Source organism: Schistocerca cancellata, chromosome 6 (assembly GCF_023864275.1).
Source record: "Schistocerca cancellata isolate TAMUIC-IGC-003103 chromosome 6, iqSchCanc2.1, whole genome shotgun sequence".
Classification (NCBI taxonomy): Eukaryota; Metazoa; Arthropoda; class Insecta; order Orthoptera; family Acrididae; genus Schistocerca; species Schistocerca cancellata.
Window position 1 is genome coordinate 506222556 of NC_064631.1, and position 27975 is coordinate 506250530.

Here is a 27975-nt window from a genome sequence, read left to right on the forward strand (position 1 = left end):
AGCGAGGGCGCTGCCGGCGGGCAGTGTTGGTTCAACTATCAAGTTTTCGACGCATGCGCAGAATAGTTACAGTACGCCAGTGTGCGACGGCTCACCTGAAGATGACTGGCAGGTGCCCAGTTGAAATATCGTGCGAAGTATTGAACGACGACCGGCTGCAAGCCCGAAATTTGTTTGAACTATCCTCTAGTTCTTTACCAATGTCCTTTACTTCTGCAAAGCATATTGGTAAAGAAGTAAAGGATATTGGTAAATAACTAACGGATAGTAGTAAAGAATATAGTAGTAATACTAGATTCAATTTTACTGTTCAACTGTTTACTGTTGGATTCCATCTTATTATTCAGTTCTTTATGATGCGATTCAGTTTTAGAAAACAGGAATTGCATCCAATTTACTGCCTCTATATTGCCACGTGTCATTTCCTCCAGTTTTAAAGGAGATTCTAGCATTCCCTGACTTGGCTGAATTTCAGAAATACTGAAGTCAGGTTCATTATCTGGTGATTTTGTTAGTTCTACTTTTTCTTTTCTGACCTCAACTTCAGTTACCTTGTCATCAGAAAATGGTTCTAATTTTGCAGTAACATTGAAATTTACTTCCGATTTCACTTTTGACAAATCACATTCCGGTTGTGGATTTATTACTTTGACGGAACCATCCTCATTAATTTCAGTTTCTAATTCTGAGGATTTATAGTCAGAGACTGGTTCCATCTTAACTTTCACCTTATTCTTATCAATAGATTCCACTTTAATAGCCTGTTAGAAGCAATTAAAATATACTTTAAATGTTGCAAGTGCACATTATTCTTGTGCTCACTGAAAGAAGACGTTCGTACTAGCTATTTACTCAATGGGATCAGGAAGTATGACTGTAAATAAAAGTTTTGAATTCTAACTCATTAATATATTCAGTAAAAGTTCACACACACATACAAAATAATATTCCTTTGTTTTGTCGACATTACGGGCGGCACACAAGTAGTTACTTCCATTAAAGATAAGCGATCCAGGACGGCGTACAGTCCTCGCGAATTCACTTCCTATTTTTATCGAAAACATGCGTTTGAAAGGTGCCTGACGTCATCCGAGACCCGGCGCTCGACTGAAGCGGACAGATTGATAGCTCTGTGTGAAGTGTCTCCTCTTACTGCCTTCCTGGCCGTATTTATTTATACATGGGCGCAGCGGACTGCCGAACGGTACATCTGCTATCAACTGTTGTACGCACAGGTAGCAGCATCGAAACGGCCGTTTTCTAAAACACATATCATTTAATAACTCTGTCGTGTAACAATTTACAATCTTCATGATTTTTGTACTTATATGTTTATATTGTATTTATTTTTTTGGTTTTTGTTACTGAAAAAGTTTTAGCTTGACTGAATTCTAGCTGTGCCAGCTACAGATTTAAGAACGCAACCGACAGTAAAACATGACCCCTGAACTGGAATACTGACAAACTGAACATCCCTGATGAAGTAAAAAAATACCAAGTAACACTAAGTAGAAAGTTGAGCAATGAAGAGACCGCGGTAGGGGTAGACGGAAGGTGCAATAGGATTGAAAAAGCCATTAAGGATGCTGCAGAGGAAATAACAGGCATAAGAAGGAATAGAACAACCCAGGAATGGTTTGATGAAGATTTCAGGTCAACAATAGAGGAAAAGAACAGGGCAAGAACTAAAGTTCTACAGAGAGAAACCAGAAATAATGTGGAACAATATAGTGAATTAAGGAGAAGAGCTAACAGACTGTGCAAGAGAAAGAAAAGAGAGTGGAATAAGAAGAAATTTCAAGAACTACAAGAATTAAAGGAACAGAGTGAAATAAGAAAGTTCTATCGTGCTACAGGCAAAATGAAGAATAGGTTCTAACCAAAAACAATGGCCTGTTCCAGTAAAGATGGGAAAATGATAAGGGAGGAAGAATAGTGGGAAGATGGGCAGAGTATTTCAAAGATACACTAAGCACCAGCTTGGAAGATGATGAGACAGCCGCACCGGAGGAAAGAGTGGAGCTGGAAGTAGACAATGAAACCAATGAGGCTAGAAAGACAACACTACCAGAGGTCTCGCAGGTTGTGCCCAAGTCAAAAAAACAATCGAGCCCCTGGGGAAGACAGCATAATCGCTGAATTAATAAAAACTGGTGGTGAGGCTGTAATAAAGGAACTGCACACATTAATATCAGATATATGGGAAGCAGAAACTATGCAAGATAATTGGAAAATCGGAATAATGATCCCCATTTATAAGAAAGGGGACAGAACAGCATGTGAAAACTATAGAGCTATAACACTCCTAAGCACAGCTTATAAGATCTTCACAAGTATATTAAACGGAAGGATACAGAATTGTGCAGAAGGCATACTAGGGGACTATCAGTGTGGCTTTCGACCAGACAGAGGAACAACTGATCAAATATTTGTGATAAGACAAATGATGGAAAAGTTCTATTAATATGACATAGATCTGTATTTCCTATTCATCGACATCAAACAAGCCTTTGACAGCATAAATGGGCAAGAACTATACAGAGTACTGGAATAAGTTGGTGTATGTGCTAAACTAATAAGACTAATCAGAATGACAATGACAGAGACAAGAGCAGAATCTCCCGCTTTAATAAACGTTTGAAGCAAGGTGATAGTCTCTCCACTGTCCTATTCAATATAGCCCTGCATAGTGTAGTAAATAAAATCAACAAAAGAGGCACCATATTTATGAAAACTAGTCAGATATGTGCATACGCTAATGACATAGCTATAGTAGGAAGAAATACCAATACACTCCTAGAAACGTACCGGGAAATGGAAACAGAAGCCTTAAAAATTGGCCTCATAGTAAATGAAAACAAAACAAAATATATGGTAATGTCACAATCTGAGGCCAGAAGAACCCTTAAAAACCTAAACATCAATGGGAAATGCTTTAGAGGAGTGTCCTCTTTTAACTACTTGGAAGCCCTAATAACAAACGATAACAGCATTGGAAAGGCTACAAGGGAAAGAATACAAGCAGGAAACAGAGCTTACTTTGCAAATATGCAACTTTTCAGAAATAGCCTTGTTACAAGAAAAACTAAACTGCTAATATATAATTCCCTAGTCCGCCCAGTTATCACATACGTGTCAGAGGTACGGACGTTGACAGAACACGATAAAAATGCACTAAGAACCGTTGTTGTTGTGGTCTTCAGTCCAGAGACTGGTTTGATGCAGCTCTCCATGCTACTCTATCCTGTGCAAGCTTCTTCATCTCCCAGTAACTACTGCAACCTACATCTTTCTGAATCTGCTCAGTGTATTCATCTCTTGGTCTCCCTCTACGATTTTTACCCTCCACGCTGCCCTCCAATACTAAATTGGTGATCCCTTGATGCCTCAGAACATGTCCTACCAACCGATCCCTTCTTCTAGTCAAGTTGTGCCACAAACTTCTCCCCAATCCTATTCAATACCTCCTCATTAGTTGTGTGATCTATCCATCTAATTTTCAGCATTCTTCTGTAGCACCACATTTCGATATATTCTATTCTCTTCTTATCCAAACTATTTATCGTCCATGTTTCACTTGCGTACTTGGTTACACTCCATACAAATACTTTCAGAAATGACTTCCTGACACTTAAATCTATACTCGATATTAACGAATTTCTCTTCTTCAGGAACGCTTTCCTTGCCATTTCCAGTCTACATTTTATATCCTCTCTACATCGACCATCATCAGTTATTTTGCTCTCCAAATATCAAAACTCTTTTACTACTGTCAGTGTCTCATTTCCTAATCTATTTTTATTTTTTATGCATGGATTTTAATACCTATTCCGAATTTTTCTTTTGTTTCCTTCACTGCTTGCTCAATATACAGATTGAATAACATCGGGGAGAGGCTACAACCCTGTCTCACTCCCTTCCCAACCACTGCTTCCCTTTCCTGTCCCTCGACTCTTATAACTGCCATCTGGTTTCTGTACAAATTGCAAATAGCCTTTCGCTCCCTGTATTGTTCCCCTGCTACCTACAGTATTTGAAAGAGAGTATTCCAGTCAACATTGTCAAAAGCGTTCTCTAAGTCTACAAATGCTGGAAACGCAAGTTTGCCTTTCCTTAATCTGTCTTCTAAGATAAATCGTAGGGTCAGTATTGAGTCACGTGTTCCAATATTTCTTCGGAATCCAAACTGATCTTCCCCGAGGTCGGCTTCTACTAGTTTTTCCATTTGTCTGTAAAGAATTCGCGTTAGTATTTTGCAGCCGTGACTTATTAAACTGATGGTTCGGTAATTTTCGCATCCGTCAACACCTGCTTTCTTTGGGATTGGAATTATTATATTCTTCTTGAACTCTGAGGGTATTTCGCCTGTCTCATATGTATTGCTCACCAGATGGTAGAGTTTTGTCAGGACTGGCTCTCACAAGACTGTCAGTAGTTCTAATGGAATGTCTACTCCCAGGGCTCTGTCAGACTCTTCACGCAGTATCATATCTCCCCTTTCTTCTTCATCTACATCTTATTCCATTTCCATAATATTGTCCTCAAGTACATCGCCCTTGTATAGACCCTCTATATACTCCTTCCACCTTCCTGCTTTCCCTTCTTTGCTTAGAATTGGGTTTCCATCTGAGCTCTTGATATTCATACAAGTGGCTGTCTTTTCACCAAAGGTCTCTTTAATTTTCCTGTAGGTAGTATCTATCTTACCCCTGGTGAGATAAGCCTCTACATCGTTACATTTGTCCTCTAGCCATCCCTGCCTAACCATTTTCACTTCCTGTCGATCTCGGTTTTGAGACGTTTGTATTCCTTTTTGCCTGCTTCATTTACTGCATTTTTATATTTTCTCCTTTCATCAATTAAATTCATTATTTCTTCTGTTACCCAAGGATTTCTAGTAGCCCTAGTCTTTTTACCTACTTGATCCTCTGCTGCCTTTACTACTTCATCCCTCAAAGATACCCATTCTTCTTCTACTGTATTTCTTTCCCCCAATCGCGACAGTTGTTCCTTCATGCTCTCCCTGAAACCCTGTACAACTTCTGGTTTAGTCAGTTTATCCACGTCCCATCTCCTTAAATTCCCACCTTTTTCCGTTTCTTCAGTTTTAATCTACAGTTCATAACCAATAGATTGTGGTCAGAGTCCACATCTGCCCCTGGAAATATCTTACATGTTAAAACCTGGTTTCTAAATCTCTGTCTTGCCATTATATAATCTATCTGAAACCTGTCAGTATCTCCAGGCTTCTTCCATGTATACAACCTTCTTTTATGATTGTTGAACCAAGTGTTAGCCGAACCATTGAGCGGAAAATACTAGGCAAAATCTATGGGCCAATAAGGGAGGAAGAAGGCTGGAGAATACGCTACAATGCCGAATTACAAGAGTTAATACAAGGCAGGGACATAGTAAAATTTGTGAAATCGCAGAGAATACGATGGCTGGGACACTTGGAGGGAATGGCAAAGGATAGAATTCCAAAGAAAAAGATGAATAGTGTGATCCATTCAGCTAGGTGAAAAGGGAGACCTAGAAGAAGATGGACCGACGAGGTAATAATCGATATCACCAGTATAGCAGTCGGGTGGGGGAGGGGGGGGGGAAGAGTGGCAAATAACCGAGAAGTGTGGAGGAAGATTGCTGAAGAAGCCAAGGCTCACCGAGGGCCGTAGCGCTACTGAAGAAGATTTTTTTACGCGTGTGTGTTTATATTATATTTATTTTTTGGCTTTTGTTACTGAAAAAGTTGTAGCTGGACTTTATTTCAGCTGTGCCATGTAGAAATTTTAGAAGGCAGCCGACAGTAAAATATGACTTCTGAACTACTTCTTTTAGAGCCCTTGTATTGACTGTCATTTACACTAAACTCTTGAAACCTGGCACAGATGCATTATTTCCTTGATGTAATCGAGTGCTGGAACTATAACTTTCTATACGAATTACAAACGATACTTTATCTAATACGAATAGGCACGTTTCTATTCCATATTTGGTTTTTAGTAAATTACTTGAAAACTAATAGAGGTAGCGTAATGAAGTCACTCATATAGCTAAGGTTTTTTGTATCAAACTGAGGCTTCGAATTTTCGTCTTTCTGATTCTAATATTTGGCGCCTTCAATTATCGAAAAGCGCCGATTTTGACCAAAATATTGCACCAATCAAAATATGTAACTTTTCATTGTGACATATATTTGCACATTCTAAACAATTTTTACTTTTCAAACTGCATTATTTAGCGCCACGTACTTTTTCTTAAAGTAATATATTTAGAAAAACTTATTCATCTGAGCGTTCTGAGATTTAAAAATCATAACATTATTAAACTGAAGCATATACTGACAAAGTGTAGAAAAGCTATTACAGTTTTTAATGTCATTCTTTGATTGTGGCACAATACTTTGTATGCTACTCACAGGCATATTATGGTGAGTGGCGCTAGTAGCTGTGAACTGGGGTAAGTCCCGGAATTCCAGCTCTTTCAGGCTCCTTTTAAAGGAATTTTTTATGTTTGCTGGCAAATTATTGACGATGAGTGTTCGTGAGTACTGGACCCCTTTTTGAATTAAAGTAAGTGCTTTTAAGTCATTGTGCAGATCATTTTTGTTCCTGGTATTGTATGTATGAACTGAGCTGTTTGTTGGAAAAAGAGATATATTATTTAGTACAAATTTCATTAAGGAGTAAATATACTGAGAGGGAGTGGTTAGTATACCCAGTTCTCTGAAGAGGTTTCTACAGGACGTCCGTGAATTTACTCCACAAATAATACGTATTACACGCTTTTGGACTCTGAAAACTTTTGTTTCACTTGAAGAGTTACCCCAAAATATTATACCATATGACATTACGGAATGAAACTAGGCAAAGTATGCAAGCTTTTTCATTTTTATGTCGTCTATGTCTGCTAACACTCGAATTGCAAATACAGATTTGTTAAGGTGTTTCTGCAGTTCTGTGGCGTGCTCCTCCCAACTGAATTTATTATCAAGTTGTAATCCCAGGAATTTAAGACTGTCAACCTCTTCTATCTGCCCTTCTTCATACTTTATGCATATGCTGGGTGGAAACCTCTTACAGCTTCTGAATTGCATATAGTGAGTCTGTTCGAAGTTTAATGTCAGTGAGTTGGCTTTAAACCATTTATTAATATCCATGAAAATATCATTAGCAGATCTTTCTAGAACTACACTCGACATACTGTTTATTGCAATACTTGTGTCATCTGCAAACAAAACGAACTCAGCTTCTGGCAGTGTAACTGATGAGAGATCATTAATGTACACAAGAAAAAGCAATGGCCCTAAGATGGATCCTTGTGGGACACCACATGTAATTTCTTCCCATTCTGATGATGACTGATGACTTAATTCACTAGTCCCTTGCACTGACACCCTTTGTTTCCTGTTAGCGAGGTATGACTTGAACCATTTTGCAGCACTGCCCATGACACCATAGAATTCTAATTTATTTAAAAGGATGTCGTGGTTCACACAATCGAATGCTTTTGACAAATCACAGAAAATACCTGCTCCTTGTAACTTGTTATTTAATGAATTAAGTACATTTTCACTGTAGGTGTAAATAGCCTTCTCGATATCAGAATCCTTTAGAAATCCAAACAGTGTTCTTGATAATATGTTATTTGTGGTCAGATGGTTGAGAAGCTGCCTGTACATTACTTTTTCTAAAATTTTTGAGAATACTGGCAAAAGTGAAATCGGTCTGTAGTTTGATGGTATCTCTTTATCCCTTTTCTTGAATAGAGGCTTAACATCTGCATATTTTAGCCAGTCAGGAAATGTCCCAGTTATAATCGATTGGTTACACAAGTAACTTAGAATTGTACTAAACTCACAAGCACATGCCTTAATCAACTTTGTTGATATTTCATCATAACCACTAGAATTATTTGTTTTTAAAGATTTTATTATGGAAGTTATTTCTTTTGGTGAAGTGAGTGACATATTCATGTACCTGAATCTATTTGTAAAGGCTAGTTTCAGATATTCAAGGGCATTATTTACTGATCCTGACAATCCCATTCTATCAGTAACGGATATAAAGTACTTGTTAAATAGATGTGCCACACTATGCCCATCGGTTACTAATGTGTCATCTACCCTTAGTGCTATTTGCTCCTGTTCCTTTCTGGTTCTACCTGTCTCCTCTTTCACTATATCCCATATTGTTTTTATTTTGTTCCCTGACATTGCTATCTTCTTCTCGTAGTGCATTTATTTAGATGTCTGAATTACTTTTTTTAATATTTTACAGTATTCCTTGTATTTAGCTAAATCATCAGCATTGGAGCTATTCTTGGTCGACAGATACATTTTCCTTTTTGTCTTACGGGAAATATTTATTCCTTGTGCAATCCATGGCTTTATTATAGACTTCTGTTTAATTTGAGTAACTTTTAGTGGAGGCCGTTGTGTGCCTGGGAACGATAAGACGAGAGAAAGAGCACTGAAACTTGCTCCCATGTATGGGAGGCGCGTAAAGTGTTCATCTCTTGCCTGAAAGTTCAAACGAAGCGTTCCGCTTCACTACTCGATTGTGGATGGAATGGTGCAGTCGTAACATGCTTGATGCCTTTGGCGTCCCAAAACTGCTCAGATTGTGCCGATGTGAAATTTGGTTAACTGCCCGAAACCATCACTTCTAGTAAACGTTTGATGCAAAAGACAGATATTGCTAGCTGTTGTTGTGGACCACATGGGCACCACGAACGGAAACTTGCTAAAGGTACCTACAACAAGAAGCTAACTGGAGTTGCGGCAGGGACCCGCAAAGTCCATATGCTGTCTTTGCCAAGGGGCGCTGGGCTTGGACCAATCGAAAATTTTTGTGGTGGAACAGCCTGGTGTTCTGTACCTGCCAGACGCTGTGAGGTTAATTGTTTTATTTGAGCGTCCATGCAGCCCCATGTACAATGGTATCAGGCGAGCTGCTTAGCGGGAACAATCCCCCAATGGACACCATGGAGAAGGTGGAGAACTTCCTTCTGAAGTACCCATGCCACAACCACAAAGGAATGATCGTTGTCTGTATGTAAGAGGATGACACCTTCCTGGTCAAACTGTGCCAAAGCACAAAATAACGACCTACGACCGGATTACTAATCTGCCTAAATATACCTGGCCAACTGGTGGGAAGTACGGCAATAGAGTCTTGATATTTGGATCCACAGCTGTCGCCTCAGCAATCCGTGTGGAGGTCGATGGGAAAACCATCACGTTTTTTATTGTCCTTGACAACAATATAAAAGCAAGACTGTTCTGAGATATCGAACGCCGGGATCGTCAACAGTAGAATGCTTAGCCTTTGGTCTGTAACCAATTTCATACTGATAATTGGAGAGGAGATCAGCGCCGCAGAGTTTACACCATGTGTAGACAGACCACCTTTGAAGGAATGAACAGTGAGGTGTGCGCCATCATCAAGCAGAATTTTTTGCCGTTCAAGTAACGGTGGAATTTGGTCACGCGATATACGACAGCAAGAGCTGCTTCCTCACTCTGTGAATAGTTGAATGTCCTTTAAGAGCTTAAATGTGAAGGCAGTTGGCTTGTCCAGTGACCCATCTCTGTGCGAGAGAACTGTGCCGATCCCATAAGTGCGAGAGAACTGTGCCGATCCCATAAGTGCGAGAGAACTGTGCCGATCCTATAACAGAATGCGTCAAACGCCGGCACAACCGGCTTAGCGGGAACAAAATGTACCAAACAGCGATCATTCAATAAAACATCCTTTGGTTTCTGAAGCGCTACTTGACACTTCCTAATCGACTCAAATGGAATATTTTTTTCGTCGATGACCATGCAATGGAGTTTCAATCTACGCAGCATGTGGAATGAACCAAATGCAGTGAGTGAGTTCATCCAACACAGCCTAGATTTGACCAATATTCCGGGAAGCCAGAAGTCGCAGATGACAGTTAAGCCTGGCTAAGAAGGGTGGATACTGACTGTTGATGTTGTTGTTGTGGTCTTCAGTTCTAAGGCCGGTTTGATGCAGCTCTCCATGCTGTTCTATCATGTGCAACCCTCTTCATCTCCAAGTAACTGCTGCAACCTACATCCTTGTGAATCTGCTTACTGTATTCATCTCTTGGTCTCGCTCTACGATTTTTACCCCCCTCGCTTCCCTCCAGAACTAAATTGGGGATTCCTTGATGCCTCTGAATGTATCCTACCAATCCATCCCTTCTTCTAGTCAGGTTGTCCCACAAATTTCTCTTCTCCCCATTTCTATTCAGTACCTCCTCATTAGTTATGTGATCTACCCATCTAAAGTTGATAACGTTTCCCAAATATCGCATCTCAGCCTGGAAAAAGGAGCACTTGGCGGAAGAAGGAGCACTGGCTTTATTACAGTTCAAGCCAGCGCCTGAGAGCACTTGTAACAATTTCCTGAGATCGGAAAGCTGTTGCTGTGTAGTCTCTGCAGGCGTAATAACTGATAATATTCCTCTCGGTTCAAAAATGGTTCAAATGGCTCTGAGCACTATGGGACTTAACATCTATGGTCATCAGTCCCCTAGAACTTAGAACTACTTAAACCTAACTAACCTAAGGACAGCACACAACACCCAGCCATCACGAGGCAGAGAAAATCCCTGACCCCGCCGGGAATCGAACCCGGGAACCCGGGCGTGGGAAACGAGAACGCTACCGCACGACCACGAGATGCGGGCATTTCTCTCGGGTCTGCAGCCAGATCATGAAGTAATCTTGACACAATATTTCCGCGGTCCACCTGATCGCCATCTTCACGTGAGTATGCTGTTGTACGAACTCGCAGAGGTGGACTGCGGGAATATATTGTCAAGATAACCTCATGATCCGGTTGCAGACCCGAGAAAAATATTACTGAAGAGATGTTCTTCAGGAGTGCAACCCGGAACTACGATGACGTCCAAATAGTTCGTACAAGATGGGGCTTTAGCGGTCAAATGTTCTAAGTAAGGTTGAAAATTCGCAGATGCGGACGTGCTGCCATAGGGCAACCGCAGAAGCTTAAATAACCCTTTGTGGATCAAAAAAACTCGTTGAAACTGTTGATATAAAGAAAACTGAAAAATAAGTCTCGCGAAGTTCAATCTTAGAAAAGAAGCGACGAGCACCAAGGTCGATCACAGTCTGTGGATTTTCTGTAGCCTTTAAATCTGAGCACAATCGTAGTCTGACGATTTCTTGATAACAACTAAAGGCAACGCACACTGACTGGCTGCTAGAGGGAAAATCACACCATTGTCCTGTCAAGCTAAGAGCTCCTGTGCCTCTCGATCTCCGATAGCGCGAGGGACGGATCGTGATCGGCAAAAACGTGGTTGCGCTTTGTCCTTCACTGTAATGTGAGCCTCAAGTTGGTTAGCTTTGCCTAGGCCATCTTGGAAAAGTCGCTGAATTCAGCATAAAGCTCAGTTACCCTGTCCTTAGGCACAGTGGACTTCACAGAGAGAACATTGTCCTGGATGTGCAAACCAAACAGCTCAAAAAAGTCAATGCCATAAATATTTTCACCGTCAAGTGAGCACAAAACCGTAAACGAGACAGACTGGTAAAGGAATGTCACGTCTAAAAGCAGAAAGAGTTTTCTGTGACCGTGGCGACCGAGTGCAGTGGACGAACGAGGTATGCACGGCACGGGCTTTCTCAGTCGCCACGTGGTTGTTGTGCGCTCATGTCCCTCGAGCGGCAAATCTGGGGCCTCAGCGTTGTCACAGAGACCACACCTTACTTCGTAGCAATGTCACTACGATCTCTTCATCAGTTTTCATTATACAGTCTTCAGTTAATTTCTTTTGAATGACCCTAATATATTTCATGAGTGTGCCCAGCGTTGAGAAGGTAAGAGCTGCGGTGAGTGATGGGGCTTGGCTTGGGAATGATGCCCCCCCCCCCCCCCCTCCCTACGCACAACCAGATGTATCAGTCGGATGTAACGCGGAGGTGCGACGGATACCGATTAGTAGCAAGTTTACCCACAATTCTTTTGGGAACAGTAGTCCTAATTCTCCACGTTGACCTCTTTTTTAACCTATAAAACAATAAAGTCATCGAGTAAAACAGAAGTAATATCCGGCGTTCCCCAAGGAAGTGTTATAGACCCTCTATTGTGCTCGATCTATATTAACGACACAGGAGACAATCTGAGTAGCCGTCTTAGATTGTTTGCAGATGATGCTGTCATTTACCGTCTTTTAAAGTCACCAGATGATCAAAAGGACTTGCAAAATGATTTAGATAAGATATCTGTATGGCGCTAAAAGTGGCAATTCACCCTGAATAAAGAAGAGTGTGAAGTTATTCACGTGAGTACTAAAAGAAATCAGCTAAATTTGGATTACGCGATAAGTCACACAAATCTGAGGGCTTGTAGGTTCAACTAAATACTTAGGGATTACAATTACAAATAACCTAAATTGGAACGATAATATTGTGGGTAGAGCAAACCAAAGACTGCGATCCATTGGCAGAACACTTAGAATGTGCAACAGGTGTACCAAAGAGACTACTTACACTACGCTTGTCCGCCCTTTTCTGGAGTATTGCTGTGCGGTGTGGGATTCGCATAAGGTGGGACTGACGGATGACATCGAAAAAGTACAAAGAAGGGCAGCTCGTTTCGTATTATCGGGAAATAGGGGAGATAATGTCACAGACATGATAAGTGAACTGGAGTGGCAATCATTAAAACAAAGGCGTTTTTCGTTGCGACTGGATCTTCTCATGAAATTTCAGTCACCAGTTTTCTCCTCCGATTGCAAAAACATTCTGTTGGCACCCTTCTACATAGGGAGAAATGATCATCAGGATAAAATAAGAGAAATAAGGTCTCACACAGGAAAATTTAAGTGTTCGTTTTTCCCGCGAGCCGTTCGAGAGTGGAACGGTAGAGAGACAACTTGAAGGTGGTTCGTTGAACCCTCTGCCAGGCACTTTATTGTGAATAGCAGAGTAATCACGTAGATGTAGATGTAGACGTACCCAATTAGATAAATGCAGGAATTTTGCCTGAGTTAAAACGCACGGTTCTTAAAAAGGACTGGTCACCAGCGAACTACACTACTGGCCATTAAAATTGCTACACCAAGAAGAAATGCAGTTCATGAACGGGTATTCATTGGACAAATATATTATACTAGAACTGACATGTGATTACATTTTCACGCAATTTGGGTTTATAGATCCTGAGAAATCAGTACCCAGAACAACCACCTCTGGCCGTAATAAAGGCCTTGATACGCCTGGGCATTGAGTCAAACAGAGCTTGGATGGCGTGTACAGGTACAGCTGCCCATGAAGCTTCAACACGATACCACAGTTCATCAAGAGTAGTGACTGGCGTATTATGACGAGCTAGTCGCTCGGCCACCAGTGACCAGACGTTTTCATTTGGTGAGAGATCTGGAGAATGTGCTGGCCACGGCAGCAGTCGAACATTTTCTGTATCCAGAAAGGACCGTACAGGACCTGCAACATGCGGTCGTGCATTATCCTGCTGAAATGTAGGGTTTCGCAGGGATCGAATGAAGGGCAGAGCCACGGGTCGTAACACATCTGAAATGTAACGTCCACTGTTCAAACTGCCGTCAATGCGAACAAGAGGTGACCCAGACGTGTAACCAATGGCACCCCATATCATCACGCCGGATGATACGTCAGTATAGCGATGACGAATAAACGCTTCCAATGTGCGTTCACCGCGATGTCGCCAAACACGGATGCGACCATCATGATGCTGTAAACAGAACCTAGATTCATCCGAAAGAATGACGTTTTGCCATTCGTGCACCCAGGTTCGTCGTTGAGTACACCATCGCAGGCGCTCCTGTCTGTGATGCAGCGTCAAGGGTAACCGCAGCCACGGTCTCCGAGCTGATAGTCCATGCTGCTGCAAACGTCATCGAGGTGTTCGTGCTGATGGTTGTTGTCTTGCAAACGTCCCCATCTGTTGACTCGGGGTTCGAGACGTGGCTGCACGATCCGTTACAGCTATGCGGATAAGATTCCTGTCATCTCGACTGCTAGTGATACGAGGCCGTTTGGATCCAACACGGCGTTCCGTATTACCCTCCAACCCACCGATTTCATATTCTGCTAACAGGCATTGGATGTCGACCAACGCGAGCAGCAGTGTCGCGATACGATAAACCGCAATCGCGATAGGCTACAATCCGACCTTTATCAAAGTCGGAAACGTGATGGTACGTATTTCTCCTCCTTACACGAGGCATCACAACAACGTCTCACCAGGCAACGCAGTTCAACTACTGTTTGTGTATGAGAAATTGGTTGGAAACTTTCCTCATGTCAGCACGTTGTAGGTGTCGCCACCGTCGGCAACCTTGTGCGAATGGTCTGAAAAGATAATCATTTGCATATCACAGCATCTTCTTCCTGTCGGTTATATTTGGCGTCTGTAGCACGTCATCGTCGTGGTGTAGCAATTTTAATGGCCAGTAGTGTAGTTTCCAAAAATGAAGACATACATCTTCGGTGTCTTTCTTGGTGGTATGTATGAATAACATGACTTGTTTTCGAGTCGCGTCAATTAGAATGAAGTTCTCGAGCTTTCCGTTGCTATCTCCGCTACTGACGAAGATTGCGGAGATGGCCATCGGAAGTTCGAGGCGCTGCTTAAAAATTGAGGTTATTTTGTTCACGACCGATATAGACGAATGCCACTGGCGCACGTACTGTAAGAGTGCAGCGATGATTCGGGCGGCCTTGATTCGATCGGCGCCCTCAATAAATCGCGGGCCGTGCCCGTCGCACTGGGCGCCCTCCCGTGTCGCGCCGCGGCCGCGGCTGCAGCCTCCGGGAGGAGAGGCGAGGCTATAAGAAGGCGGCGCGGCGGCGGGCCGGCAGTGCCTGCAGGATGGTCGCGCCGCCAGCTTCCCCGCTGCTGCCGCTGGTGCTGCTGCTCGCGGCCGCCGGCGCCGCCGCCGCCATCTCCATGGACCCAGGCGAGTACTACTGCCAGTCGCTCCGCTCGCCTTCTCTTACTCATCTCGCTCACCGTGCCCAAAGTTGCAATGCGAGCTGCTGGAACTTTATGCTCTGTTGCGCCATTACACGGAGAAATTGCGTCGGCTGTTCGCAGAGTTACTTCCATTTACGAATTAATCACTCACTAACGTAATGAATTACTATCTTGTACACAACTTCAGTGTATCTCAAGACGATCGTGCAACGTATGAACCAAAATTTGTGAGTCGATTAGGAATTTCTTGGTAGGGAACACACAGTGGCTGGAGCGTTATCTACAGAAGTAGTGCCCCAAGATGCTTGCTGTTCGTGTTATAAACTGAGGTGACAGAAGTCATGGGATACCTCCTAACATACTATCGGACTGCCTTTTGCCCGACGTAATGCAGCAGTGGATTGAACAAATCTTTGGAAGTCCCCTGCGGAAATGTTGAGCCACGCTGCCTCTATAAAGTACTCCGTCTTCAGGCCACGAGTGGCCTAGCGGGACCATCCGACCGCCGTGTCATCCTCAGTACAGGATGCGGATAGGAGGGGCGTGGGGTCAGCACACCGCTCTCCCGGTCGTTATGATGGTATTCTTGACCGAAGCCGCTACTATTCGGTCGAGTAGCTCCTCAATTGGCATCACGAAGCTGAGTGCACCCCGAAAAATGGCAACAGCGTATGGCGGCCTGGATGGTCATCCATCCAAGTGCCGACCACACCCGACAGCGCTTAACTTCAGTGATCGCACGCGAACCGGTGTATCCACTGCCACTATAGCCGTCCATAATTGCAAAAGTGTGGCCGGTGTAGGATATTGTGCACGGACTGAACTCTCGATTACGTCGTCCCATAAATGTTCGATGGGGTTCATGACGGGCGGTATGGGTGACCAAATCTCTCGAATTATCCACAATATTCTTCATACCAATCGCAAACAGTTGTGGGCCGGTGATATGGCGTATTGTCATTCATGAAAATTCCAACGTTGTTTGGAAACATTAAGTTCAAATGTGTATGAATTCCTAAGGGACCAAACTGCTTAGGTCATCGGTCCCTAGACTTACACACTACTTACATTAACTTAAACTAACTTATGCTAAGACGAACACACACACCCGTGCCCGACGGAGGACTCGAACCTCCAGCGGGAGGGGCCGCGCAGTCCGTGACAGAAACATTAAGTCCATGAATGGCTACAAATGGTCTCCAAGCAGCCGATGGACCAGTGGGCTCAGTTCATTCTATGGAAACACGGCCCACACCAATATGGAGCCACCACCAACTTGCACAATGCCTTGTCGACAGCCGGCCGGGGTGGCCGAGCGGTTCTAGGCGCTTCAGTGTGGAACCGCGCGCCCGCTACGGTCGCAGGTTCGAATCCTGCCTCCGGCATGGATGTGTGTGATGTCCTTAGGTTAGTTAGGTTTAAGTGGTTCTAAGTTCTAGGGGGCTGATGAGCTCAGAAGTTAAGTCCCACAGTGCTCAGAGCCATTTGAACCATTTTTGAACCTTGTTGACAACTTGGGTCTGCGCCACACTCGAACCCTGCCATCAACTGGTACCAACTGAAATCAGCACTCATCTTGGCAGGCTACGGTTTTCTAGTGTCTAGGGTCCAACCGATGTGGTCAGGAGCGCAGGAGAGGCGCTGCAGGCGATGTCGTGCAGTTAGCAAAGGCACTCGCGTCCGTCGTCTGCTGCTATAGCCCATTAACGCAAAATTTCGCCACACTGTCCTAACGGGTACCGTATGTCGTACGTCCGACGTTGATTTCTGCGGTTATTTCACGCAGCGTTGCTTGTTTGTTACCACTGACAAATCTACGCAAATGCCGCTGCTCTCGGTCGTTACGTGAAGGCCGTCGACCACTGCGTTGTCCATGGTGAGACGTAATGCCTGACATTTGGTATTCTCGGCACACTCTCGTCACTGTGGATCTCAGAATACTGATTTCTTTAACGATTTCGAAATGGAATGTCCCAAGCGTCTACCTCCAAGTACCACGCCGCGTTCAAAGTCTGTTAATTCCCGTCGTGCGGCCGTAATCAAGTCGGGAACCTTTGCAGATGAATCACTTGAGTACAAACGACAGCTCCGCCAATGCACTGCCCTTTTTATGCCTTGTGCACGTGATAATACGGCGATCTGTACATGTGCATATCACTGTCCCACGACTTTCGTCACCTCAGTGCGTATTAATGACCTGGCAGACAGTAACTTATTAATAGTAACCTCGTAAAATTTGCAGATCATGCAGTTACCTATAATGAAGTACTGCATGAATGAAGCCGTACAAAGATTCAGTCAGATCTTGATAAGTTGTGGAAACTGGTAACTTACTTTAAATTTTCAGAATTGTAAAATTGTGCAGTTTGCAAATTTAAATGTAGTTTGTTATTACTGCAGTATCAACGATCCACAATTAGAATCAGTCAACTCATACAAATACCTCGCCGTAACATTTTGTCGAGATATGAAACGGAGTGATGAAATAGCATCAGTTGTAGATAAAGCAGGTGGTAGACTTCATTGCCAGGATACAGGGAAAATGCATCAATGTACGAAGGAGGCAGCTTACAAGGCATTTGTGCGACCCTCCTTAGAATATTTGTCAGGTGTGTGGGACTTGTACTAAATACCTTTAGCAGGGGACATTGAGCTTACTAAGAAGGGCTGCACGAATAGTTACAGATATGTGTTAAAAAGTGTCACGGACAGGCTGAAAAACCTGATCTTCCATCCGCGTTCGACAGATGCCAAATATCACGCGAAAGCCGACTTACAAAGCTTTAAAAAGCACTGTTATGTGAGTAATTTAGGAATATTCTGCGATTTCCTACATACACCACGCGTGCGGAGTCCGAAGACAAAATTAAACCAGCTGCAGCACGTGTAGTGGCGTTTAAGCAATCGTTCTCGCGCTCCATACGCGAATAGAACGGGATCAAACCGTGATACATGGTACAGTGGCTTGCATATTCCGCCGTTTCGAAGATATTCGCTGAGAACAGACGTGGGTGTAGAAAGTTGTTTCCATACAAATATCATATGTTTTATAGGTGAATGGAAGCTGGCTCTTGACCAGGACTACTAGTCTGGAAATAAATATTCATCACAACAACTCCTCTTAGTTACTCAGTTGATACTGAAATATATCACTGCTAAAGCTACAAGCTTAAGCTACTTTTCAGGGTAACATGAGGTTTCGTTTCTTCGTGGACAATCTACTGTATACCCTCGACTCTAACTTCTGCTGCAAGTGCCTTCAAGCACGTTCAGTGGCTACATTTAGTTTGCGAAAGCCTGTGACGGTAGTTATTCTTTTCCTGTTCGGGATGAGGTGGTAATCACTGGCGAACATATCAGAGCGTTACGTAAGATGGTAAAATAGCTGATATTTCAGACTTGTCAAACTCTCTCAAATTATCGTGGAGGTGTGCACAGCAGTGTCGTTTGTTTTTAATTGCTCTTTAGTTCTTCAGTATTTTTCTGCACGTTGCCAAAATATTTATTGTGCTTGATTCCAGAAGCCGAACCAGCAGTAAGCCTTTACTGCACCAAAATAAACATCCGCGGTGAGCCGATGTGAGCCCATTCGCTAGACTGCAATTTTGTCTCGACGTTCACACACGAAATCCATGTCCAAACAATTGTCGTTATGTAAGCAAGAATACCATCTCCGTCGGTGTACCTTAGCGGGAAACTGAAAGCCGAACCCACTCTGTCAGTCGTGTGTTCGTTAGAAAGAAATTTTCGCACGCAACCTTCGTTCATTCTTTCGCCTGACGTTTCAAATGCAAAATTCTTTGTTTCAATCGCGAGAAGTGTCATAATTCCCTGCGTATTTTAAGTTCTCTGTATCGCTCACAGTCCAGTATTGAAAATTGCATTCTACATCGCATGCAACGTAAAACCACGTAGTGCTGCACGGGGTATTGAAAAAGATGGGCTCACAGTGACGAAGACATTTTTTATTCAACCACTCTATGAAAACATTGAAAATCGTATGGTTCTCCAGACCTACGCCAAATGAAAACTTGGCGCGTACCAGCGAATGGACTTTAATCCCACTAAGGAAGATTCGGGCCCTTACATCCAGTGTCACAGATGGACTTCCTTTCATCGCAGGTGCAATACAGTGGTGTCTACTATGAGAAGAGAGATTTCTACCGCTTCACATGTAGAGATATCCCAGTTCTGAATCAATGCCAAATACTACTGTTGCTGAACCGATACTTTCGTAAACAGATATGCCACTCCATGCTAGTCTTCTCCCAACAAATCGCAGGCGACTTAGTTCCTATTTTGCAGTTGCAAGCTTGTTCTTGTGCAGCAAAGCAAGTAGTAAAGCAACAACAACATCGTTAAGTTTGTTTGTGCATTAGGCTTGTTTACCAGGCAAGGACCTAATGCATGCGATATGATGGATGACTAAAGTTAGAAGTGTGTCCTGAAACGATGTGAGCTACTATTGTGATAATAGATCCCCGGCCATAATTCAGTTGGTTCTTTTAATCAGTGAACGTCATCGTGAGCTGCAGTCAAACGTGTCTTGCGTTTAACGATCACGTTCAGCAGCGTCATATTCCTCCCTGTTTGGGGGTTAGTTGCCAAATGATAAACTCTCCAGGAACGGAATCTTAGTAAAGACGATCTACGTCACTCACATTTATATAACGTGCACGAAGACGCCTGCACCAGTACACGCGATTCTTTTCATGAAACGTCTCTTGGCCCGTGTAACCATAAGATGAAAACCAAGCAGTTACATGCAGACGGTTTCTGCTACCCCATGATGCAGTTGAATACGTCAGGAAATAGGTGCTCCAGTGTGACTCATACAGTTTGGTAAAGACTTTTTCTGACGTTTATCAGTGTGCCCTGCAGGCAGATGGTTAGTTGGAGATTAAGTTTACTAGCACGTCATCAAATAATTACGATAATTTCAGTAGTAAAAAATGTATAACTTTTGTGGCGCCACGCAATTTCGAAACTGATTGTTCATTTTGAAAAGGGTCACTTTACTGATGGTGTGTGTGTGTGTGTATTGTCGCTTAGCGTGTTTAGCATGCGAGTCAGATAAAATAAAATACACACGTTACGTTCACCTCGCAGTCAATGTGACAGTTTTCGATAAGTAGTTAGGAACTATTCACTTATTAGATTCCTTCTATAATGACCTGATTTCTATAAGACTGTAATCTCACTTTAATCTGTACCAAACCACCATTCGTCAATTGTCTGTGTATATTCTCAGGATGCTAAGAGATCTTTTAAATTATTTTTCTAGATTGTGAGAAAGCTCCAGGGTGTATCCTTTATCACAGAATTATAAATGTACCTATTATCGCACAACGCATTTTTAATAAGAAAAATGGTTAAATAATTTAGTACTTCTATTTTGCTCGACTGTTCCATGGAATGCCACTGAGAGAGGATATATGTTTGGATTTCTCTGAGCGGTTTCTTCTAAAGTCCGCAAGAGTGTTCCTCCTGAATGAGACACACTTTACATCTATGGCGTGCATCATCCACTCCCCTGGAATGTGTTCAGGTAACTGAACTAAATATTTATGTAAATATCACGGAGTCCCGAATTAACTGCACTATAAGAAAGCAAATATTTGAACAAACCTATGTTGGGAAGCCTTGTTTGCACGTGCCGTCCACACATGAGAGGAAAAAAGGGTTCCAAAAGTAGAGAGGTACGTGCCGAGATAAGGCGAATTACTCTCTGGATGTTTTCTTGCTTTGCTTGTTGAAGGGATGATCAAATACGCTAAAACGATGATTATTCCAGTTTTTTCGAGCCATGCTCTGCAATAAAAGAATTTTCAAACAGAAATTATAGAAACAGTGATTCGGCGATGTCAGCATATGCTTGTCATCCGTCGATGACAAACGTTAGCGTGCTTCAGTAGTCTGATTGCAAGCGGATGATCGTGTTACAGCTAGAAGGTAAAGTGTGCGTGGGAGGAAACATTAGCCGAAAGAGATACAGCGAATGCTGACTTCAGAACTACGCTGAGCAGGTCGATTTTACGCAGTGTCACATTCTACTCTCAGTGGCGGAAACACAACACTCCCGTTGTTTTCATTGCCAACTCATGTGCAAGCACACGAATTTGTGCCTGACCATGTCGAAATAGTTTCCAGTACTGTCACATACTGTCCGCTGATTTCTCAGAAAAAAAGCACTGTTCACACCGCCCCATTGTCCAATGGTATCTCCTGTAGTGGACTGACAAGACAGCCAGTCCACAGTGACGGGTAAGCGAAAGGCACGCGTTTACACACGCCGGCTGGCGTTAGGTCTGAAACAGGACACGTAATGAATGCTATAAAGAAAAGTACGTAGCTGCTGGAATACTTAACTTTAATCCATCATTTGTATACAGCATTCTGGATGATAAAAGTGAGACTCTCTCTAGAAATGGTTAATGGCGCCTTGCTAGGTCGAAGCCATGGACTTAGCTGAAGGCTATTCTAACTATCTCTCGGCAAATGAGAGAAAGGCTTCGTCAGTGTAGTCGCTAGCAAAGTCATCGTACAACTGGGGCGAGTGCTAGTCAGTCTCTCTAGACCTGCCGTGTGGTGGCGCTCGGTCTGCGATCACTGACAGTGGCGACGCGCGGGTTCGACGTGTACTAATGGACCGCGGCCTATTTAATGCTACCACCTAGCAAGTGTGGTGTCTGGCGGTGACACCACATCTCCCATTTTGGTTTCAGGTAAATTACTGTGTAGCCTATTGCAACCAGTGTTTCACACAACCGCAATAGCACTACTACACTACTATGATCAACTGACAATGGTGAATTACAAGTATGGAAACGTAAATAATCCTACCCTACCATAGCGTGCATGATCACTATGCGTACAAACGTGAGGACAAACTTTGCGAGTACCTACCCAAGTCATGATTCAGTTAGTTTGTCTGTGAAGTACGGATGATAGTGGAGGACCTGCTACAAAATACTTGGTGACAGCTGAGAGTGGTAAAGAATGCTGTCGGCCGTAGCTTGAGTGAGAGGGAACTGGAACACCGCGGAGAGCGCAGAGACAGTTGGTCAGATGACAGTTCAGACTGCGGTTGTCCCGATTACGAATACAGCGTTTAGCGGTTGCGCTGGCGCTCTTTTAGTGCAACGCTCACTCAATGCAACACGAGCACTGCTGTAGCTTAAGCAATTCTACAGAACAGTTACTGCAAGACGTGCATTTGCGTGTTACTTGTACGTGTGCTTGCGTGTTTGTGAGACAAAGAGAGAGAGAGAGAGAGAGAGAGAGAGAGAGGGAGGAGGTGGGGGAGGCCGGGGGGGGGGGGGGGGGGGGCAGGGTAGAGAGACAATCTACAAAGGTGTGTGGACACGCTTGACATGTCACGTCTGTTTCCTTTATAAATATGAAAGGATTCAGCATTTTGAGGAGAACCTCTATAAATCAGGACGTGATGGAGGCTTCAAATAACATGAAGTATCTTCCATGAGATTTCGCGCTTGCAGCCGGATGACGCCGACATTGTGCCACGGTATTTCGGCTCTCTCTCTCTCTCTCTCTCCCTCTCCTTCTCTCCCTCTCCTTCTCTCCCTCTCTCGCACGCACACACACACAAATGGCTCAATGATCGTAAGCTGAAATATCATGGCAAAATGTTGACGTCTTCCGGCTCCAACCCCGAAACCTCATGAAATATTTATTATACTGCGAACATTTCAAAAACCACGTTAAGTATCTTGCGAGTTATGAGTGCCCCAACATAATAGTAGCGCTACATGTTATTGCCGTGATGTACCCTGTTCCTGAAAGCTGCAAAGAAAGTTTGTTGGAGATGTTATAAGGCGCTTTTGGGATGCAGTCTCGGGTAGAGAAGCTGGACCTGATGCTTTTTTCCATTCTCTGGCCATGACAGAAAGTCCTGTAAGCACTAATATGTATATCCCCGTTCTCATCCAACGGAATATTTGTGGGAAGACGTAAAGTAGCTCCTGTCGCATTTGGAAATTCCTGGTCTCGTTCTGACAGTAATCTACTGGCTATTGTTGTACATTTCTGTGATACTTTCAAGCTGTTCAAACAAACCTTTGACTAATTGCTCAGTTCTTGTTTTAATTTTCTGTCTCTCTTTATCGAATTAGTTATGTAACCCGCACACTAAGAATCAGTACTCAAGAAACTATTGGACGAGGATTTTGCTAGCGACTTCTTCATGAATGAAACGCAGTTCTTCAATATTCTTCCAACGAATACGTGTCCCTTCTTCGTAACCCTCTACGGAATTGATGCGACAATTCCACATGCATGTACGACGGTTGTGAAAGTTCGGCGATTGCAGAGTGCAGTCTCCTTCCTTTTGGTATGCTCTGTCTTACATTCCGTTATTTTGTTGGTTAGTTATCAGCCTTCATATCAACCATGGTCTCCTATAATTGATCCTGTACTCCGAAATAAATTTGTGACAATTATCGTCACCCACGAACTGCCACAGCGCATTATTGACGATATGCTCATCGTTACAATGTATGTCGTGTATCATAATGGCCTTATCAAACTTCCCTTAGGCCCGTGGTATGCTCCATTCACATTTGACCATAATTCTTAATTCTGAGGCATGCATTGGTGTGTGTTTGCTAAGAACTCTAAAATATAGTTACACACCTTACCTGACATTTTCGCATAACGTAATTTGTTTATTGATGGTAGCGAAAATTGTATCGAACGTACTTGACAAATGGCTAACCCGACGTAAACAACAGGCGCCAAATTGAAAAAAAAATTTAGTCTGCATTTGTACCAGTGGTGGTGCTATCTATTAACTCTTCCATTGCCGGCCGCGGTGGCCGATCAGTTCTTGGCGCTTCAGCCCGGAACCGCGCGACTGCTACGGTCGCAGGTGCGAATCCTGCCTCGGACATGGATGTGTGTGATGTCCTTAGGTTAGTTATGTTTAAGTAGTTCTAAGTTCTAGGGGACTGATGACCTCAGATGTTAAGTCCCTTAGTGCTCAGAGCCATTTAAATCATTTGAACTGTTCCATTGATATTTGTGATGTAAGCTTACACGTAAGTATTGGTTTCTTAACCCTTTTTATTAGCCAGACATGAAGTATTGTAATTTTAGACATAATTTCAGATCTTTGTATTTAGAAATCATTTGAGCCACACAAGACTAATGAAAAGTCTACATACTGGAGGGTTTCTAGGCGGCTATTGTTATTCAGATGCCTCTATGTTGATCAATTGTGAACCAGTACTCTTCATCTGTGCGAAATATCTGGTCCGCACTATTGTAACTATGATACTGAAGATGGCTACCATAACACCGCTTGCTACCCATTTCCACACAAGTCATTGTATTGTCATTTTACTAAATTTGGACCATGAGCATGTTGTTAATGGTTTATTTAGGCGATAGAATTCAGAGTTAATTATTCGTATCCAAAAAATACGATGATCAGCGTGAAAAACAATGCAGATTGCAAATGGTTTCTTTTAGGATACACAAAACATTGTTAAGAATTGTAGCAAGGTAGTAATAGGGTCACCAGTCCTAATTGGACATACATTTTAATGGACAAGAAGTTTGTAATATGTAAACCTAAAATTTGAAAGAGCAGTAAGTCTCTTCATTAACTATTCCGTTACGCACCTTACTGTGACACATCCTTGCCACATTCACATTAACAGTACGAAATTAATCTGGCTGTTTCTGAATGAAATAATACCCAAAATAGATTTTAGCCTCGTATCCATGCAAGGATGAGCTCACAATGATGGCTGACTACTGACTGGATTTGTCCCCGGTTGGCGCCCTGTTATCGTGCTCTCCACCTTTTCCATCGGCGTGCTTTGGTCTCCTTAACACAGAGGGATTTCCCTCCACCTTTTCCTACCCTATGGATCCTATACGTCGACCAATAAACCATATAATAATTTCGCAGATCATATTCGGTACAAAATCATAAATAAATGTAAATATTGACAAAATTTACACAAAATATGGGCAAAACATTATTCATTGGAAACTGAAAATAATAAATTTCAGAGTATTGGTGTTACAATACAAAGAACTAAAAAGAGTTGCAGTTTGTTTCTAACTTTTTTGATTTACTGACGATTCTGCGCTAATAGAAGGACTTACATGAAAGTTTTCAGCATTTCGAAATTCCCCCATCTCCACTATACACCGCCGGATATCCTGTAAATGTTGACAAAGTAGAAAACTTCCTAATGAAAATGTGAAAAATATGCTAAGGAAATAACTAGTTAGTTTCTTACGTGTTCCATAGATCATTTGAACGGTTCTTTTGTCGAAAGGATGTAAAACGAGTCAGTTTACCGGATATGTATACTTGATTAATGTTAACATTAAGTAACATGTTTTTGAGCCCGATTCATACAACTACTCATAACAGCATACCTCTTTTTTCTTTTTTTAATATCGGATATCAGTTTTTAAATAAAAATTCGTCCATTGAACAGAGGGAGTTGTACAGCAGAAATGATTTTAGGTTACATTTAAAACTTGCTTTGCTACCTTTCAGACATTTTATGTTATCGGATAAAAAATGAAAAATTTTGTTGCTGCGTATTGGATTCCTTCTGACCCACTGCTAGCTTTAATAATGATAATAAAGGTCTTTTTTCCTCTAGTGTTGTATATATGGACATCAGCATTCTTCTTCTCAATTGTTATGCCTTATTTACGACAAATTTTACTAGCGAATATGTGTATTGTTATGCTTCCGTTAAAATTCCTAACTCCTTGAGGCTATCCTGCTTAGCTACATCACGAGTCGTGATTCATCAGGAATCATGCAGTCGTCGTATACTATGATCACAGCGAACATCTGTTCGGAGTTCTGTGTTGATACACGTGCACGTGTTACGTGTACTACCGTAACTGTTTGTGTATGCTGACTCACGTAATCAGAAAATTCTTCCTGTCACTGTATCGTCGGTTGCTCAAGTCGCAAGCAACATCGGAGACACGGTACCGGGATCTCAGTAGACATCATTTTAATGAAGCTTATAGCTCTTATATATTTATCAGAATTTGGTTTTCAAAAACAAAATTTAATTCACGAAGTTCTGAAAAGCATGAAATATTATTGTTCTTTTTTTAGTAACACTGACGTGCATCATAATTTCTTGGTATCTACAGATCTTTTGTGAAAATGGATAAGTACTACAGTCAGTATGGTCTAAATAGAAAAATTTAGTATAAATACGGTTTCGTGTATATTTGAATACTTACATGGATATATGTAAAAAAAAAAAGGACAAAAATTACAGGTGACTTTTTAGCCAACCCGTAATGATTGCTAGTATGTAGTCTAAAAGACGCCGATTGTAAAATTTATTATTGCCAATATGTTGCATTTGTGTTGCTGAATGTCGTTTTTCGAAGAGTGGTCATTTTGCATATGTCTTATTGAGCACGTTCCCAGTCTTACTAAAAAGTAGTGTTAATGTTTCTATACACCAAAAATGGTTCAAATGGCTCTGAGCACTATGGGACTCAACTGCTGTGGTCATAAGTCCCCTAGACCTTAGAACTACTTAAACCTAACTAACCTAAGGACAGCACACAACACCCAGCCATCACGAGGCAGAGAAAATCCCTGACCCCGCCGGGAATCGAACCCGGGAACCCGGGCGTGGGAAGCGAGAACGCTACCGCACGACCACGAGATGCGGGCTTCTATAAACCAAATTCAGTCACTTCTTTTTATGGTTAACAATGGTCAAAAAATGCATAAGAATGAACACAAACTGATCTTCAATGTCCTGTAAGTACAGACGTGACGTACAGAACCTTTCAAGATTACTAAGGCACGAACATTACACTAGGGGTTCAAAATACGCAGGCCAGTCGGATGCGACAGAGTGCCATGGCGAATATTGGCGGAATGGTTCCAGGACGCCTGGAGTGATTAAGATACGCAGGGCCACGTTTGTGGTAGACTGGTTGTGCTCGTTCAGTGAAACAGCTGGATGGAGGGAAACCCAGACTGTCAGTTGTCCACAGGCGGGATAATTAAGTGCGTTGAAAGTGATGGCCCAGACGGGATACGCCCCGTCTTATAGCGATCGTGCGATACAAAAATATCTGTCTATATCCATGTCGATGTTTTTGTATCGCACGATCGGCAAAGACAGAGCGGAACAGAAGACCTCGAAGCGTGGCCTGTCTGAGCCCTCACTTTCAATACACTGGACTATCTCTCTCGTGGGCAACTGACTGCCTGAGTTCCTTCCATTCCGCTGTTTCAACATACGAGCAAGACCAGCCTATCACAAAAAGTTGTGCAGAGTCAGCACTTCTCCGTCATCTACCATTTGTGGTCAGGGGCACATATTCATTTCGAATGTTGCGAGCGGATACATGATTAGTTTGATCGTCACGAAGCAGGTGTTGACGAGCATTTTGCAAGTTAGTGTCATCACTGGCGTAGCATTAAATATTTGGCATTTACTATGGAAACTGCGATGGTATAAACCACATGCAGTTTCAAAAGTAATCTCCTTGACATACACGCGTGATGTACATCCAGTCCTAACCTATCAGACAGCGCAGCTGCTAAGGTTCTTGGCTCCTACTTTCTGAGCCTCAGGTCTAATTAAGATCTGCCATCTTCTGTGGTCCCCTTGACCCACTTTAGAGGATGACGTAGCTGATTCCCTACTCCATCCGTATTGAAATCGATTTCTGATAGGATATATTCAATGAGAAGCTCCACGTGAGAGTTCCGTGAAGCGAAACACATGCTACGTTGAACTGCATAAATTGTCGTATGTTTCAAATGCGACAAATCCGGATGTGACGAGGGTTTTTTTATGTAATGGGGATTGAAACGTGGGTATTCTACATAGATACTTAGCAAGCTACCGTACGGAGCTACCGTATGGTGCATGGTGGAGGTGACTGTCTTTATGCTTCCGTACGAGCCCTAGTTTCTCTTATCTTCGTAGATCTTACGTGA

General features: G+C 42.6%; 1 protein-coding gene across 1 annotated transcript in view; it reads left to right on the plus strand.

Moving 5' to 3' along the window:
• Positions 1-14858: 14858 nt before the first annotated feature.
• Positions 14859-27975, plus strand: part of LOC126190740 (cartilage oligomeric matrix protein) — a 428170-nt gene continuing 415053 nt past the window's right edge. The window contains exon 1 of the mRNA XM_049931233.1: positions 14859-14979. Within this exon, the coding sequence (XP_049787190.1) occupies positions 14892-14979 (88 nt within the window). The 5' untranslated portion in view covers positions 14859-14891. The remainder of the gene's footprint in view (positions 14980-27975) is intronic.